Below are 18,657 nucleotides of genomic sequence, written 5' to 3' on the forward strand. Positions count from 1 at the left end.
TTCAAGACATCAGGGATGACCTCAGAAATGAAATAAGGCAATCTACAGAAAAAGCCAGGGAACACACTGATAAAGCAGTTGAAGAACTCAAAAAGATTATTCAAGAACATAGTGGAAAAATTAATAAGCTGCAAGAATCCATAGAGAGACAGCATTCAGAAATCCAAAAGATTAACAGTAAAATAACAGAATTAGACTAATTAAAAAAAATGAAGAAAGCCTAAGAATCATGTGGGACTCTATCAAGAAGGATAACTTGCGTGTGATTGGAGTCCCAGAACAGGGAGGAATAACAGAAAATACAGAGATAATAATTGAAGATCTGTTGGTAGAAAACTTCCCTGACATCATGAAAGACGAAAGGATATCTATCCAAGATGCTCATCGAACCCCATTTAAGATTCATCCAAAAAGAAAATCACCAAGACATATTATCATTAAACTTGCCAAAACCAAAGATAAAGAGAAAATTTTAAAAGCAGCCAGGGATAAAAGAAAGGTCTCCTACAAAGGAGAATCAATAAGAATAAGTTCAGACTACTCAGCAGAAACCATGCAGTCAAGAAGGCAATGGATGACATATATAGAGCACTGAAGGAGAAAAACTGCCAGCCAAGAATCATATATCCAGCAAAACTCTCTCTAAAATATGAAGGTGAAATTAAAACATTTACAGATAAACACAAGCTTAGAGAATTTGCAAAAACCAAACCAAAGCTACAAGAAATACTAAAGGAAATTGTTTGGTCAGAAAACCAATAATATCAGATACCAGCACAACACAAGGTCACAGAACAGAACATCCTGATATCAACTCAAATAGGGAAATCACAAAAACAAATTAAGATTAATTTTAAAAAGAAAAAAACTCTCAAAACAGGGAATCATTGAAGTCAATATGTAAAAGATCACAATAATCAAAAAGAGGGACTAAATACAGGTGGCATAGAACTGCCATATGGAGAGGGAAACCAGGCGATATAGGACAATACAAGTTAGGTTTTTACTTAGAAAAATAGGGGTAAGTATTAAGGTAACCACAAAGAGGTACAACAACTCCATAACTCAAAATAAAAACCAAGAAAAACATAACAACTCAGCAAACAAAGTCAAATACTATGAAAATGAGGAACACACAATTTACAAAGAAAAAGAGCACAAAAAAGTAAGTGGAAAAATGAAATTGTCAACAACACACACAAAAAAAGGCATCAAAATGACAGTACTAAACACTTATCTATAATCACGCTGAATGTAAATGGACTAAATGCACCAATAAAGAGACAGAGAGTCTCAGACTGGATAAAGAAACACGATCCATCTATATGCTGCCTACAAGAGACACACCTTAGACTTAGAGACACAAACAAACTAAAACTCAAAGGATGGAAAAAAATATATCAAGCAAACAACAAGCAAAAAAGAGCAAGAGTAGCAATATTAATTTCTGACAAAATAGACTTTAGACTTAAATCCACCACAAAGGATAAAGAAGGACACTACATAATGATTAAAGGGACAATTTACCAGGAAGATATAACCATATTAAATATTTATGCACCCAATGACAGGGCTGCAAGATACATAAAACAAACTTTAACAGAACTGAAGAGTGAGATAGACACCTCCACAATTATAGGAGACTTCAACACATCACTTTCGGAGAAGGACAGGACTTCCAGTAAGAAGCTCAATAGAGACACGGAAGACCTAATTCCTACAATCAACCAACTTGACCTCATAGACTTATACAGAACACTCCACCCAACTGCTGCAAAGTATACTTTTTTTTCTAGTGCACATGGAACATTCTCTAGAATAGACCACATATTAGGTCCTAAAACAAATCTTTGCAGAATCCAAAACATCGAAATATTACAAAGCATCTTCTCAGACCACAAGGCCATAAAAGTGGAAATCAATAACAGAAAAATTACGGAAAAGAAATCGAATACTTGGAAACTGAACAATACCCTGCTGAAAAAAGACTGGGTTATAGAAGACATTAAGGAGGGAATAAAGAAATTCATAGAATGCAACGAGAATGAAAACACTTCCTGTCAAAACCTCTGGGACACAGCAAAAGCAGTGCTCAGAGGTCAATTTATATCAATAAATGCACACATACAAAAAGAAGAAAGAGCCAAAATCAGAGAACTGTCCCTACAACTTGAACAAATAGAAAGTGAGCAACAAAAGAATCCATCAGGCACCAGAAGAAAACAAATAATAAAAATTAGAGCTGAACTAAATGAATTAGAGAACAGAAAAACAGTTGAAAGAATTAACAAAGCCAAAAGCTGGTTCTTTGAAAAAATTAACAAAATTGATAAACCATTGGCCAGACTAACTAAAGAAATACAGGAAAGAAACAAATAACCCGAATAAGAAACGAGATGGGCCACATCACAACAGACCCAACTGAAATTAAAAGAATCATTTCAGATTATTACGAAAAATTGTACTCTAACAAATTTGCAAATGTAGAAGAAATGGATGAATTCCTAGAAAAACACTACCTTCTAAACTAAAACAATCAGAAGTAGAACAACTAAATAGACCCATAACAAAAAAAGAGATTGAAACGGTAATCAAAAAACTCCCAACAAAAAAAAAAAAGCCCTGGCCTGGACAGCTTTACTTCAGAGTTCTACCAAACTTTCAGAGAAGAGTTAACACCACTACTACTAAAGTTATTTCAAAACATAGAAAATGACGGACTACTACCTAACTCATTCCATGAAGCCCACCATATCCCTGATACCAAAACCAGGTAAAGACATCACACAAAAAAGAAAATTACAGACCTATATCCCTCATGAACATAGATGCAAAAATCCTCAACAAAATTCTAGCCAATAGAATTCAACAACATATCAAAAAAATAATCCACCATGACCAAGTGGGATTTATACCAGGTATGCAAGGCTGGTTTAATATTAGAAAAACCATTAATGTAATCCACCATATAAATAAAACAAAAGACAAAAACCACATGATCTTATCAATAGATGCAGAAAAGGCATTTGACAAAGTCCAACACCCATTCATGATAAAGTCTCAGCAAAATAGGAATTGAAGGAAAATTCCTCAACATAATAAAGGGCATCTATACAAAGCCAACAGCCAACATCACTCTAAATGGAGAGAGCCTGAAAGCATTTCCCTTGAGAACGGGAACCAGATAAGGATGCTCTTTATCACCTCTCTTATTCAACATTGTGCTAGAGGTCCTAGCCAGAGCAATTAGGCTAGACAAAGAAATAAAGGGCATCCGAATTGGCAAGGAGGAAGTAAAATTATCTCTATTCGCAGATGACATGATCTTATACACAGAAAACCCTAAGGAATCCTCCAGAAAACTACTGAAACTAATAGAAGAGTTTGGCAGAGTCTCAGGTTATCAGATAAACATACAAAAATCAGTTGGATTCCTCTACATCAACAAAAAGAACATCGAAGAGGAAATCACCAAATCAATGCCATTCACAGTAGCCCCCAAGAAGATAAAATACTTAGGGATAAATCTTACCAAAGATGTAAAAGACCTATACAAATAAAACTACAAAGTACTACTGCAAGAAACTAAAAAGGACCTACTTAAGTGGAAAAACATACCTTGCTCATGGATAGGAAGACTTAACATAGTAAAAATGTCTATTCTACCAAAAGCCATCTATACATACAATGCACTTCCGATCCAAATTCCAATGACATTTTTTAATGTGTTGGAGAAACAAATCACCAACTTCATATGGAAGGGAAAGAAGCCCCGGATAAGTAAAGCATTACTGAAAAAGAAGAAGAAAGTGGGAGGCCTCACTCTACCTGATTTTAGAACCTTTTATACAGCCACAGTAGTCAAAACAGCCTGGTACTGGTACAACAGGCACATAGACCAATGGAACAGAATTGAGAACCCAGATATAAATCCATCCACATATGAGCAGCTGATATTTGACAAAGGCCCAGTGTCAGTTAATTGGGGAAAAGATAGTCTTTTTAACAAATGGTGCTGGCATAACTGGATATCCTTTTGCAAAAAAATGAAACAGGACCCATACCTCACACCATGCACAAAAACTAACTCCAAGTGGATCAAAGACCTAAACATAAAGACTAAAACGATAAAGATCATGGAAGAAAAAATAGGGACAACCTTAGGAGCCCTAATACAAGGGATAAACAGAATACAAAACATTACCAAAAATGACGAAGAGAAACGAGATAACTGGGAGCTCCTAAAAATGAAACACCTATGCTCATCTAAAGACTTCACCAAAAGAGTAAAAAGACCACCTACAGATTGGGAAAGAATTTTCAGCTATGACATCTCCGACCAGCTCCTGATCTCTAAAATCTATATGATTTTGTTAAAACTCAACCACAAAAAGACAGACAACCCAATCAAGAAGTGGGCAAAGGATATGAACACGCACTTCACTAAAGAAGATATTCAGGCAGCTAACAGATACATGAGAAAATGCTCTCGATCATTAGCCATTAGAGAAACGCAAATCAAAACTACGATGAGATTCCATCTCCAACAAGGCTGACATTAATACAAAAAACACAAAATAATAAATGTTGGAGAGGCTGTGGAGAGATTGGAACTCTTATCTGCTGGTGGGAATGTAAAATGGTACAACCACTTTGGAAACCTATCTGGCGTTTTATTAAAAAGTTAGAAATAGAACTACCATACAACCCAGAAATCCCACTCCTCGGAATATACCCTAGAGAAATAAGAGCCTTTGCACGAACAGATATATGCACACCCATGTTGATTGCAGCTCTGTTTACAATAGCAAAAAGCTGGAAGCAACCAAGGTGTCCATCAACGGATGAATGGTTAAATAAATTGTGGTATATTCACACAATGGAATACTACGCATCGATAAAGAACAGTGATGAATCTGTGAAACATTTCACAACATGGAGGAACCTGGAAGGCATTATGCTGAGTGAAATTAGTCAGAGGCAAAAGGACAAATAAGACCACTATTATAAGATCTTGAGAAATAGTATAAACTGAGAAGAGCACATACTTTCGTGGTTACGAGGAGGGGAGGGAGGGAGGGCGGGAGAGGGTTAGTTAGTAGATAAGAACTGATTAGTTAGTAGATAAGAACTACTTTAGGTGAAGGGAAGGACAATACTCAATACACGGAAGGTCAGCTCAACTGGACTGGACCAAAAGCAAAGAAGTTTCCGGGATAAACTGACTTTTCTGCATCCCACTTTGAAATGTGGCGTCTGGGGTCTTAAATGCTAACAAGCGGCCATCTAAGATGCATCAATTGGTCTCAACCCACCTGGAGCAAAGGAGAATGAAGAACACCAAGGTCACACGATAACTATGAGCCCAAGAGACAGAAAGGGCCACATGAACCAAAGACTTACATCATCCTGAGACCAGAAGAACTAGATGGTGCCCGGCCACAACCGATGACTGCCCTGACAGGGAGCACAACAGAGAACCCCTGAGGGAGCAGGAGATCAGTGGGATGCAGACCCCAAATTCTCATAAAAAGACCAGGCTTAATGGTCTGACTGAGACTAGAGGAATCCCGGTGGTCATGGTCCCCAAACCTTCTGTTGGCCCAGAACAGGAACCATCCCCAAGACAACTCATCAGACATGGAAGGGACTGGGCAATGGGTTGGAGAGAGATGCTGATGAAGAGTGAGCTGCTTGTATCAGGTGGACGCTTGAGACTGTGTTGGCATCTCCTGTCTGGAGGGGAGATGGGAGGGTAGAGAGGGTTAGAAACTGGCAAAATTGTCACGAAAGGAGAGACTGGAAGGAGGGAGCGGGCTGACTCATTGGGGGAGAGTAAGTGGAAGTATGGAGTAAGATGTATATAAGCTTATATGTGACAGACTGACTTGATTTGTAAACGTTCACTTAAAGCTAAATAAAAATTATTGAAAAAAAAACCTTATGGAGCACAGTTCTACTCTGACACACATGGGGTTACCATGAGTCAGAGTTTACTTGACAGCAACTAGTTTTTTTTTTTTTCTTTTTTAATCCCATTTTACAGAGGGGCACGGAGGTTAAGTAATATTTCCAAGCCCACACACCTGGTTAGTGGTAGACTCAGGATGGCTTCTGAAGGCATGTTCTTTTCTAGAGCTCCATGGCATCACAAAGGCAGCTGTATGGGCTGAATACAGTAGGAAGTAGTTATTAAAGATTCCTGAGCCAAGAATTGACATTCCAGGAGTAAGGTATGAATTCCAGGTAGCATAATTCAAAAATTCGAGGTAAGAGGGTATTGTAGCAGTGTCTGTCAAGCACACATGTAAGTGAATGTCTCCTGTCCACCCTCTCGAAGAGAATTAAGTGAAGACACCCTGGGGGTTCAAGTTTCAGCTCCCAGAAGAGAACTTGAGGTGCGAGCCAAGGTCTACCTGGTGACTTCCAGGCAATTCTGCCTCTAGCAACTAAATAATCTTTTGACAAAGATAATTAAAATGTGCATAGAGCAAGTATACCTTATTGAGAAAATTTCTGAAGTTCATGAAATGTGACTCTTTACTCTTGTGATATTTAGTCAATCATCTCAACAATAGAACAAGTTGCCATTGTATATCTCAAATGGAGAAAGAGCAATAAAGTGCCAAGGAAAGGCTGTTACTGGTTTGAATGAAGGCAGCTGCCTCACTGAGCTGCAGGGGTGAAGAAGGTGCTGGTACAAACCTGTCAGTACAGAGCTGGGGGCGCAAAGGGAGAGGACGGATACCAAGGAGCTGTCTAAGTAAGGAAACAAGAACAGGAAAAGAAGAGGACTTATACAACAGAATGGGAAAAGGAAGAAGAACATCTTCCGTTTATTGAAAACCTCTCATAGCCAGGCAATATTAGGAACTTTGAATATGTTTTTCTAAACCTGAATGCAGCCATGATGAAACAGTTCTATTCTTATTTTACAGATATAGGAATAGGAAGAAAGGGTGAAATGTGGGGTAAAAGAATGTGTAAAGCAAGGTGGGAAGGGCATGGGGAAATGGAAGAGAAAGGAAAAGCAAAGGATTAGAGTATAAATGAAGAGTTAAAATAAGAGAGGCGAGAGAGATAGTGTTCTTATACTAGTTGCTCCAGTTGATTCCAATTCACAGGAATCACATCTGTGTCAGAACTGTGATCCGTAGGGTTTTCGGTGGCTGATTTTTTGGAAGTAGATTTCCAGGCCATTCCAAGGTGCCTCTGGTAGACTAGAACCTCCAAACTTGTAGTTAGCAGCAGAATGTGTTAACTGTTTGCACCATCCTTCTTATAGATATATAAAAACAAACAGAAAAATAAAACCAACACAAATCTAAACCCTCGTAAGTCTAAAGATAGGATGCGTCGAGCTCTTTTTTCCAAGAGAGTTTCCCTGAAAAGAGAGAAATTGTTCTCATTCTTGTCTGTTCAGAGAGACAAGAAAAAAGACACACAGTACTAGCTGAGGAGGAGATGGGGCAGAGATTTGAGCACAGATTTTAGGAGAAAGATTCCCATGGACCTGTGATGCTGGCCTGGATGCTGGGAGGCCAGGAAGCTTGTCTTCTTTTGAAGTGACCTTCTGCCTTGAAGGAAACCATCAGGGCAAACCTGAAGGTCTTTTGTAACACCTAAGCCTCATAACCAACATCTTTAGGAGTGATAAAAAGGAAAGAGAAGCAAGCAGAGAGTTGAGGACTCATACCACCAAGAAAGCAGCACCAGGAGCAGAGTGCATCTTTTGGACCTGGAGTCCCTGAGCCTGAGAAGCTCTTCGACCTGGGGAAGATTGGTGACAAGGAATCTTCCTCCAGAGGCAACAGAGAGAGAAAGACTTCCCCTGGAGCTGACACCCTGAATTTGGACTTGTCACCTACAAGAGTGTGAGAGAATAAACTCCTCTTTGTTAAGGCCAAAAAAAAAAAAAAAAAAAAAATTATTAATCAGACAGAGGGCCAGAACAAAGGCCAAAGGGAATACCATTGAATACAGTTCTAGACATTAGTGTACATAATGTTCTCAGAGATTAATGTGCATAATTTAAATTACAGATTACCAGCCTACCTCCCCACCCACCTCAAGGTTCTGATTTAGTAGATTGAGAGTCGGCCCCTGGACTCTTCATTTTTAACAAGCAACCTGGTGGTCCACAGATCATGCTTTGAGAAATATCAATACCTGTAGTCTGACTTCTCTCCCACGACTCATGGCACTAACCTCACAAAGTTATCAACAACCTCTCATAGGCCAAATCTAGGGTACCTTCTTCACTCTCTAACTTACCTGACAGCATTCTCTGACCATAGGGTGAGATAAGTGAGGCAGGGTCCTTCCATAGGTACAGGGCCAGATCCTGTCTTTATTTAAAATTTCAATATTTTTTCATCATGGAATTCTTTTGCATTAATTTTTACTTTTTTAAATGTTGCATTGAAATATTATTTATCTTGATTACTGAGTTTTGTTTTGTTTTGACACCCCCTTAAATTTCGTATCCAAAGCAGGTGCCTCACTCACCTTACCCTAGAGCTGGCCCTGCTTGGCCACCATCCCCTTCCTAACCTCTCCCCTCTTGTACCCTCTTTGATTGCTGCTTCTCAGTCACTATTGCAGGGCCTTTTCTACCCATCCCTTAAATGTTTGTGTTTCCAAGGATCCTATCTTCAGCCTATTTCATTTTTTACTCAATCATTGCACTTAATACACTAGGCATTTTATCTTTCTCCATATCCTAGGTGTCAATCATGTTGTTAGGTGTCATTGAGTCAATTCTAGCTTATAGAGACCCCATGTGACAGAATAGAACTTCGCCAGAGGGTTTTCTTGCCTGTAATCTTTACGGAAGCAGATCATCAGGTCTTTCTCCCACAGAGCCACTGGGTGGGTTCACATCGCCAGCCTGTCAGTTAGCAGCCGAGCACTTAGCCATTTGCACCACCAGGACAATCACAGTGCCTAACATTTAATGAATTCTTAGTAAATGCTTATTGAGCCACACTTTTAATATACAGTTGTATATTCAGTTTTTACACCTAAAATTATTCATAATTTCTTAATTTTTGTGACCTTGTCATACAGCAGATAAAATCAACTGGCTGAAGTGATGTAGTATTTTGAATTTGTGATCCCACTTCTCCCTGGCCATCTAGTTCTAGTGGGTTTTGAAGGAAAACAAATCAATTTAATATCATTATCTTTTGCAAAATTGGCAACCATATAAGCCTCAAACTCCTTTAGCCTTGAGCTTTTAGAATAGATCAGTAAAACTGAGGATTTATATATTATAATGACAAAATTATTAGTTATCCTTTATTGAGTCTTTTTTATGTTTTAGTCACTGAACTATGTACTATACATATATTCTCATTTGAGTCTAACACTAATAGGTGAATGATTTTATCCCATTTTATAGATAAGAAAGGGTGAACCTTGAGACGGTTGAGTAATTTACTAGAAAACAGCAGAAATAATATTTGAACCTGGGTCTTCTGACCCAGGAGTCCCTGGGTGGCAGAAATGGTAAGCGCTCAGCTACTAACGAAGGTTAGCAGTTCAGATTCACCCAGAGATGCCTCAGAAGAAAGGCCTGGCAATCTACTCCCACAAGGTCATAGCCATTGAAAACCCTTTGGTGTGTAGTTTCTACTCTGAAACAAATGGGGTCTCCGTGAGCTGGAGTTGACTCAGTGGCAGCTGGTTTTGCCTGACCCAAAGTCTATTTGCCATCCACTGTACTGCAGTATCTTACCCCCAACCCTCCGCAGTGGATAGTACAGACCTGCAGCTGCACCTTCTATGTGATAACCCATTATCCTCGAGTCGATTCCGACTCATAGTGACCCCATAGGACAGAATAGAACTGTCCCATAGGGTTTCCAAGATGGTAAATCCTTATGGAAGCAGACTGCCACAGAGCAGCTGGTGGGTTTGAACCACCAACCTTTTAGTTAGCAGCTGAGCACTTAACCACTGCTGCACCAGGGCTCCTTTCTACATGATAGCAGGAGGTAATCTACATAAATGGCCCTACTCCCTCCATTTGTCTACAGGCAGGATGGTTCTATCAGTTAACTTGGCTGAGATTGTTTCAAGTGGTAAATGGAAATACTAATAGCACCCACTGCGGGGCTGTCTTGAGAATTAAATGAGTCAATGCAAGTGAAGCAGTGAGCATAGTGCCTGGCACATAATTAATGCTCAATACTTATTAGCTACTGCTGGTATTGTTGCAACCTTCTAATTGCTGGAAATAATAGGCTAGAAATACATATAATGAGTGGCTATGAAAACGAGAAGGATCCTCGGTGGTGCAATGGTTAAAAGCTTGGCTGCTAACCAAAAGGTTAGCATGTTGTTACATCCATGTTGTTACATGTATTAGTTCAGTAGTCCGTCCCTTTGTATTGAAGAGTAATATTCCATCATACGGATATATCACAATTTGTTTATCCAGTTGATCGGTGTGGCTTACTTTCCAGTCTAGCTTTAGTTTAGGAGCCCTGGTGGTGCAGTGGTTAAGAGCTTGGCTGCCAGCCGAAAGGTGGCATCCGACAACAACATGGAAAATAAGGCTAGCCTGAGACAGAGGAAAAAGAATGTGACAAAATTTGGTCAGCCTAGCTGATAACTGAAGAAAAGAAGGGAATGTATGGAGACAGAATAGGGGCTGGGGGCTGGAGTGGGGGCAATGTAGGAAGAAAGAATGCGATGTGGGTGGGTAGCAGCAACAGGCAGGGGTGCCTGGCTCCAGAGCAAACACTGTTTTTGCAGTAAAGAGCCCTTCCTAATGAGCCAATCTGTCTCTACTTCTATTGGCATCCTGGGAACCAGGGTGCAGCAGAGATAATTTGCCTCATGCCTGCTCTCCCCCGCCCCCCAACAAAGCACCATTACCTCCAACCCATTACATTAGCCTTTATCAGTCTTGGAAGCTCTCAGTCATCCTCCATGAGCTGCAGTAATTTCAGCTAATTTCTTAAGTGTTCTAAGAGCCTGTGATGTGTTATGAGCCTAGTAATTGTTGACTGGTTCCTTTTCTGTTGTGGCTTGATTTCATACCTTGTATCTGAGCTGATGCATGCTCTGGGTGCTTTATTATAATGAAGCTTTTTGCAAAGGCTCACATTAAAAAATAACATTAAATACTGAGGTTGTTTTACATCAGAGTTTAATTTTTCCACCATCTCCTTGTTATTCTTATTAGGAGGCCATGCAGTTCTTCATAAAGATAGTGACCTCCAGTGTAGAACTTTTGAGCAAGTACAAAATTGAGAATTAATGATGAAGCTGATTATTTTCGGAGAGGGCTTAAGAATGAAGCATGAAGCGATATACTGTGCTGTGACCCAAGGATGTGATGGTCATGGCTTAGAGACACTTGGGAAATTGACCCCAAGCTTTCTCAATGCACCTTTTATTTATCAGAGCCTCTCTGCTCCCTAGGAAGCCTGTCAGAGCCACAGAAGCTGAACTACCCCAGAGACAGCTTCCAGGAGAGCAGTAAGCATGCCTTCCAGCACTCCCTTCTCTCCAACACCTGTGTGTGGCCACTTCCCCTTCAGCCTCGTGGCCCCTCTGAAAGTAAAGGGCACAATTCAGCTGCTTGATCATTCTGGGCAGTAGGTGCTACCAGGGATCAGGCACAGCATCTAGTTTCTGTGTGAAAAAACCACCCTGAAATTCATTCTTTAACCTGTCATCCAGCTACATGACTGGCTGTTGTTTAGATAAGCTGCTAAAGTCCATTGGCATCTTCTTGTCAGCTGTAAGCAGGTGAGTGCAAGATTTGTTCTAGAGAGACTCCAGGGTTTCAGTGGCATATTGGGCTCATGCCGTCCTTGGTATTCATGACTTCTAGCTATCAGTGGGTTCCCAGGAGCCCTCAGGATGGGCCCAGAAGTAGAGTCAGCCGTGGTTCTGCTCTAGTTGCTCCTCTGTCCGATGTTCTCCACTGACACATTACTAGTCAGGACTGTCTTGGTTCCAAATTACTGGAAAACAACTCATAGTAGATTCAGGAAAAAGGGAAATTTCACTTAACCGAAAAACCCAGAAGTTGGGAATCTTTATTTCTGGCCTGAGTATGTAACCAAATGAGGGTTCTTATCCTGTCCTGTTAGTTGATCAAAATAAGGCACACGCCACACCACCAGTTACAAGGGAAACAGAAAGTAGAAATTTATTGTTTGTGCAAACAAGGAGCAACAAGGAGCCTAGCAGCCGAAAGACCATGTGCACTCCCCGCCCCAGGGGAGCTTGGAGCTTTTGTCCCCTCCAGTCCCAAAGGGGTGGGATTGGCACCCAAAATCTGACACCCCAATCCTTCCCATGTCCATATTTGGAGATCCAGGTGCTGCATCCTTTGTAAAGGAAGGGAACTTTTGCTTTACAAATGGGCTCGGCTGTAGCTGTGTGCTGAAGAATATTTCCTCTCCAGTGAAGTTCAGGTTCAGGGTCAAGTCTGGGGCCATGGCTCTTCAGGCCCTGTGCATGTGCCAAGATCTTGGTTTCCACATGCGCCTTGGCAGGCTGAGACAAGGGAGAAATTGCAGTGGAGCAGGGGAAGCCTCGGTGGTGTCTTCAACTGGATCCGGGGCTCAGTGTCATTAGAACTTGGTCTGTCTCTCTTTTTCTTCATTCCTCAGCTCAGCTCTGCTCTGCTCTGCTGTCAGTATTCATAGGCCTCTGTGTGCTATGATCCTCAGAAGCTCCAGGCTTACACCCTTGTATCTCAGCCACACCAAAAAGAAAACAGATCTTTCTCAAGGGTTACGAAAAAGTCCTGGGTTTTGAGCCTCGTTGAAACAACTTAGGTCACATGTCTGACCCTAAACCAATTATTTCAGTCAGGAAGATGATAGGTCCTGTCATTAAAACCACATGGCCTGTGAGTGCTGAATGGGTGATTCCCCAAGGGAAAATTGAGGTGCTATTACAAGAAAAAGGGGAAACAGATGCTAGGAATCTCAAGGCAAGAAATGTCACTGTATTCGCCTTTTAATTTCCTGCTGAAAGGAAGAATTTCCAAACTATTGTATCACTTGACACATATTGGGGGGTTTTCTTGGGTAGAATGGCGAAGTATGTGAAGAAAGGAGATTGAGATCCCTTAGAAAGGCTAGTGCCAAAGGACTTGACAAGTGTTTTATTTCTACTCTTCTATCCTTTCTGAATAGTAATCGGTACCTTATAGAATTCCTTGAGGTTGGAGGTGTCCTAACGCTCTTGGAAATACTTGGGCTGGAGAAGATCAAGGAGGAGCACAAGAAGGAATCCATCAAGCTACTTCAGCTTATTGCAAATTCTGGCAGAAAGTACAAGGAGCTCATTTGTGAAAGCTATGGTGGGTACTGTGCATGACAAGGGTGTTGAGTCCCTGTGTCTCCCTAGGGGCCTGGATGAAATGGTAGCAGCACCCACCACTGCTACAGGAAAACACATCTTGGAACTGGTTGTACAGGAAAAATTTTATACAGCGCACTCAATTAGCTGCTGTCTGTGTTACCACCAGAAGACCCGGATTTATGATTTTCCTGATTGTTTGCTGAAATCTATCAATGGTGGTTTTGGAAACACTTCTCCCTTTTTAATACATTCTCTTTCATGCATCCATTCAACAAAGATTTGTTGCACAGTTGCCTAAAGTCCTTTGTTGAATTAAGTACAGTATGAATAACTCTAGAAATAAAATTGAAATAAAATTATTGAATACCGACTGTGTTCTAGGTATATGCTAAGGTGCTGGGGATACAAAAATAAGTAAAATACAGTCCCTTCCCTCAGAGAGCTTACAGTCTGGTGAAAAAGGTATATAATCCAGTAGAATCTATCCAGTGCTATGATGGAGGCATGTAGAGGAGGCGCCATCTCCCGTGCATCCTTTTATCGAGGCATTTCACACACTGTACTTTCACCATGGAAACCCTGGTGGCATAGTGGTTAAATGGCTGCTAACCAAAAGGTCTGCAGTTTCTATCTACCAGGCACTCCTTGGAAACCCTACGGGGCAGTTCTACTCTGTCCTATAGAGTTGCTATGAGTTGGAATCGACTCGACGGCAGCGGGTTTAGTTTTTTTGGTACTTTCACCATGGCTCTCGTCTCTGCCTCCCCTTGGCTTCTCTGAACCTTAGTGTTTTTATCTGTAAAATGAGACTAATGCCTCCCTCTCGGTATAGTTTCCAGGATTAAATAAGGTAAAACACTTTGTAAATTGCTGATGGTTATACCAGTGATAGTTAACCGATAGCAATCAGAATAGCCTGTTTTATTTGTACATGTTGCAGAGCCATTTTCAACTTTTAAAACACAGATTTTGGCACACCTAGGCTAAAACAAAGTCCTCCAGCAACAAGGCTGTAAGGAGAACGAGAGAGTGGTAAGAACTAAGCTTCAGTTTTGCTTTGATTGAACATCCTTGTTGAATAGATCTTAATCCTGTTACTTCATATTATGTAATCTTGAGTAGGGATTGTTTTCGTGAATCCCTTCCAATTTAGCATTTCCTCTGTTCTTTGCTCAGGTGTCCGGTCCATAGCAGAATTTTTGGCCAAGTCTAAGTCAGAAGAGACCCAGGAGGAAGTGCAGGTTCTGTTGGATGCTTTGGTCCATGGTAATCCTAAGTACCAGAATCAGGTGTACAAAGGTCTAATAGCTTTGCTGCCCTGCGCGTCCCCCAAAGCTCAGCAGCTGTCCCTGCAGACTCTCAGGACCGCCCAGGTGAGCCAAGGCTGCACAGCCCTGTGGTTCTGATTCAAATGCAATAATCTTACAATTATCTTCTGCAGTTGTGCTCCACACAGCATGAGAAGCAGAGCTCAGCCTCCCACTGCATGTCTGCTGTTCAATCAGCGTTACTTCCAAGAGGCCAAGGCAGGGCACAGAGTTCATGTCTCCAAGCAGAGTGATTTGTCCTGTTTACTTAAGGATCAGAAAGATGTTGGCATACTTAAAACTGGTTGAGACAAGCAACAAGGATGATGAAAGGACTGTAGAAAAGATTAAAGGAGTCAATCTGTTAGGGAAAGAATCATGGTGCATTTGTAGACAGCCCAGCATGAAGAGTTCAGGTCTCCAGTACTTGGGAACACTCCTCATTTCCTGTTGCCTCTCACACTTGTCTCAGGCAAAGCCCTAGAACATGAGGGAAGTCAGATGTAGAGCATAGTGACCACATGAAAACACTGCCTAGTAAGGAGGAGATAGAGGCTCAAAAGATGGTTTTTAGATTACCCATCCAAAATTCTCCAATTTCTGTTATAGCAGCACTGGATAACTAAGTCAGAGTAGTAAAAGGAAAGGAGTCAAAAGTGACTTAGAAACCTGGGTGGGTTGTGCCACCATCAGGAGAGAGCAGGAATAAAGAGAAGGAACTGATTTTATTTGGGAAGAGTTAGGTTTTGACTCAATAAATTTGAGGGGCCTCAGTGGTTCCCAGATGCCCTTCTGAGGAGCAGACCAAGCTGCCTATAGAGGAGAAAGTTGGGTCATTGATTCAAAAAATACTAAATCTTGAGCCTTTGTCCCAGAGAACTGACCGCTCTGAGGTGAGCCTTAGTAATGCTTTTCTTTATCTATTTTAAACTCCCCCAAATGATTCTTGCTCCTAGCTGGATGTAGGAATTACTACTCAGGACATATACCAGAGCTGCCCATTGGGTAGTAGAAAATAAAGGCCAGAAGTTCCAGAGAGATGCCCAAGAGGAAGATGTCAGTTTGAATTTCACGAGCAGAGAGGTGATAACTGAAGCCACAGAAGATCTCCCAGGTAGAATGTGCCAAGTAAGAAGTGAAGGCAGGCACAGGTAGAACCAAGGAGCACCCCAATGTTTAGGAGACAGGCTGAGGAAGAAGATCCCGCAAAACAGATACTATTATCATCATTTCCACAGTGTCCATTTATTAAGTGCCTCCTTTTTTTACATGCCAGGCACCGAGCTAGGGGCTTACTTATATTATGCCTTTTAGTCTTCACAACAGCTGAGGGAGGCAATAGTACTATCTTCATTTTAAAGATAATGGAACTAAGCTTCAGGGAGATGTTTAGTGACTTATCTAAAGCCCACATACTGAGTAAAGGGTATTTACTAAGTGGGCATTAAAATCCAAGTCTAACTCCAAAACCTTTATTCTTTCAGCATAACCCTGTGCCTCTTTGAAAAAAGAGCAGTAAAAGCGATAGAAGGAAACAGGAGAGAGTGGGATGTGAAAAGGGAAAAGAGTTTCCGTAAGAGGGACGTGATCAGCTGGGTCAAATACAACAAAGAGATTAAGTAAAGGTAGAATGGAAAGATGGCCCCAGCAGGAAAAGTTTTGGTGAATTAGAGGACGATGTCCTGTGGCAAGAGGAATTAAATTGCAGCAGCCTGTCAAAGAATGAATGGGGGATGAAGAAGTGACTTCTCTTGGGAAGTTTAGGTGTAAAGGGAGGAAAAAGAGCAGTAGCAAGCAGGGAAGACAGAGGAGGAGGAGGACAATTTCACTAAATATGGGCAAGCTTGAGGATGTTTAAATGCTAAAGGAAGGGAAGCAGTGCACGGATAAAGATTGAAGAGACAGGAAAGAGGGGTTGACTGATTGGGTGAGGTTCCTGAGGAACAGAAGTTTTTAGGATCTTAGTGTTAGAGGAAGGAGCCTGATGGCACAATGGTTAAGTGGTTAGCTGCTAACCAAAAGCAGTAGTCCAGCGGCTACATGGAAGAAAAGACCTGGTGATGTGCTCCCATAAAGATTACAGCCTAGGAAACCCTGTGGAGCAGTTTGACCCTGTCCTGTAGGGTCATTGATGAGTCATAATCAACTTGATGGCACACAGCAGCAACAACAGAGTTAGAAGAGTTCAGAAAGGTCACATGATGAGTTCTACTCTCCCTGCCCTGTGCCCACCCTCCCCCAGCCAAGGTAGCAGTCCTTGTTGCTGCACTTGTAGCAGCAAATAGTTTCCTAGTTCAGCCAGCAAGCCTCAGCTTAATGCTTCCCAAGATAGAGGGTTCAGTAGCAACCTCAGCAGATTCTCAGATGCCCATCTCTGCTGCACTCTCGAAGAAAGGTACCTTTACTGTGGGGGACCTAGACCCAGTGACCCATCACTGCCCTTCCTTTCCTCCACTCACCCAAGGCACCCAGCTGTTTGGAAGTCTGCTTTTCAGTTCTTCCAGGTAGACAAGATCAGAAGAGTAACCACCTTGTCCTGTTGTCTGTCTTGTCAGTCGATCATTGGAACCACACACCCCAGCATTGTGGACTGCGTGCTGAAGGTGCTGCGCACGATGCACCTGGAAGTCCAGTATGAAGGTAAGGGAGGCAGAAGGGTCTGCTCCAGATCATGGAAGGTGGCAGTGAGAACTAGTTGCCATTGAGTCAGTTCTGACTCATGGCAACCCTACTTGTATCAGAGTAGAACTGTGCTCCATAGGGTTTTCAATGGCTGATTTTTCAGAAGTAGATCACCAGGCCTTTCTTCCAAGGTGCCTCTGGGTAGACTCGAACATCCAGCCTTTTGATTAGCAGCTGAGCATTTTAACGATTTGTATCACCCAGGGATTCCTAAGAAGATTAGCTCTTAGAAGTTTTCTCTTGGTCACAAAGAGCCTTGTTGTTGAGTGCCCTTGATAGCCTCGTCATATCAAAGATACCGGTTCAGTATTGACTGGTGAATTATTGAGAAATTATAGTCATGTTATGTGCTTCAAATCAGCCATATAGTGCTTTAACAGTTGTTAGTCTGCCTGGGTCCAGAGCTGGCGACAGTTCTCTGTCTTAGGTGGTGTTTCCCCTTTAAACAGAAACACCCCAAGGAATTTATTCTTCTAAGAAACTGAATTGAATAACAGTAGTATTAATAAGTTTTCATTTGTTGAGTGCCTCCTTGTGCCAGCCCCTTTCTGTGCATCATTTCATTTAATTCTCAGAATAACCACAAGAGTACAGAGCCCGGCACTTATTAGGCATTTCAATGTTCCAATGAATGAATGGTGGAGGTAGGTGTTTTTATGTTTTTTGAGGCAAAACATTGACGCACGAAGAGAGTAAGTACTATGTTAGTTTCTAGGGTTGTTGTAAGAAATTATCATAAACTTGGTGGCTTGAAACAACAGAAATCTATTCTCTCACAGTTTGGGAGGCCAGAAGTCTGAAATCAAGGTGTCAGTAGGGCCACACTTCCTCCAAAGGCTCTAGGGGAGAATTATCCTTGTTTCATCTGGCCTCTGGTAGTTCCAGGCCTTCCTTGGTGCAAAAATGGTATGGCAGGGCATCCGACCTCCTCTAACTTCACAAGAAGGAAGGAGAATCAGGATCAACAGCCCAAGACTGATTCCTGTGAGGCTGAGGTCAGACATGCCTCCTCTCTGTACTATCTATACCAATTGTGACACCAACTGTCCCACCCTCCACACTACCTCTCTTCTCAGTTCAATAATTCGTTGCAGTTGCCACACAGAACTCACAGACCATACTCAGAAGTTATGGGGTTTATTAAACAAGTAACAGGTTACAGTTCAGGTTCAGGAACACTCTGGATACAGTTCTTTGATCAGGACATCCTCTTCTCAGCCATGCCTGCAAGCGGGTCTCTCTCTGGCCCTCAGCCCCTAAGCCCGGCCTCTGCCCCATGAGTCTTACAGAGCACTTTGAGCTCTGCTGATTAGTGCCCAGAGGCACCCTACTC

At 41.6% G+C, this 18,657-nt stretch overlaps 1 protein-coding gene across 10 annotated transcripts in view; it reads left to right on the plus strand.

Moving 5' to 3' along the window:
- ARMH1 (armadillo like helical domain containing 1) overlaps positions 1–18,657 on the plus strand; it is an 89,141-nt gene that overhangs the window by 21,261 nt on the left and 49,223 nt on the right. For 9 of the 10 annotated variants that reach the window (XM_049879086.1, XM_049879093.1, XM_049879084.1 and 6 more), the window contains 4 exons: positions 11,695–11,763; positions 13,167–13,333; positions 14,512–14,708; positions 17,198–17,282. In XM_049879086.1, coding sequence (XP_049735043.1) covers positions 11,695–11,763; positions 13,167–13,333; positions 14,512–14,708; positions 17,198–17,282 — 518 coding nt within the window. Of the gene's footprint in view, positions 1–11,326; positions 11,491–11,694; positions 11,764–13,166; positions 13,334–14,511; positions 14,709–17,197; positions 17,283–18,657 lie in introns of those variants that run through there. The other variant, XM_049879089.1, reaches the window with a different exon arrangement.

The sequence above is a fragment of the Elephas maximus genome, chromosome 3 (genome assembly GCF_024166365.1).
Source record: "Elephas maximus indicus isolate mEleMax1 chromosome 3, mEleMax1 primary haplotype, whole genome shotgun sequence".
Classification (NCBI taxonomy): Eukaryota; Metazoa; Chordata; class Mammalia; order Proboscidea; family Elephantidae; genus Elephas; species Elephas maximus.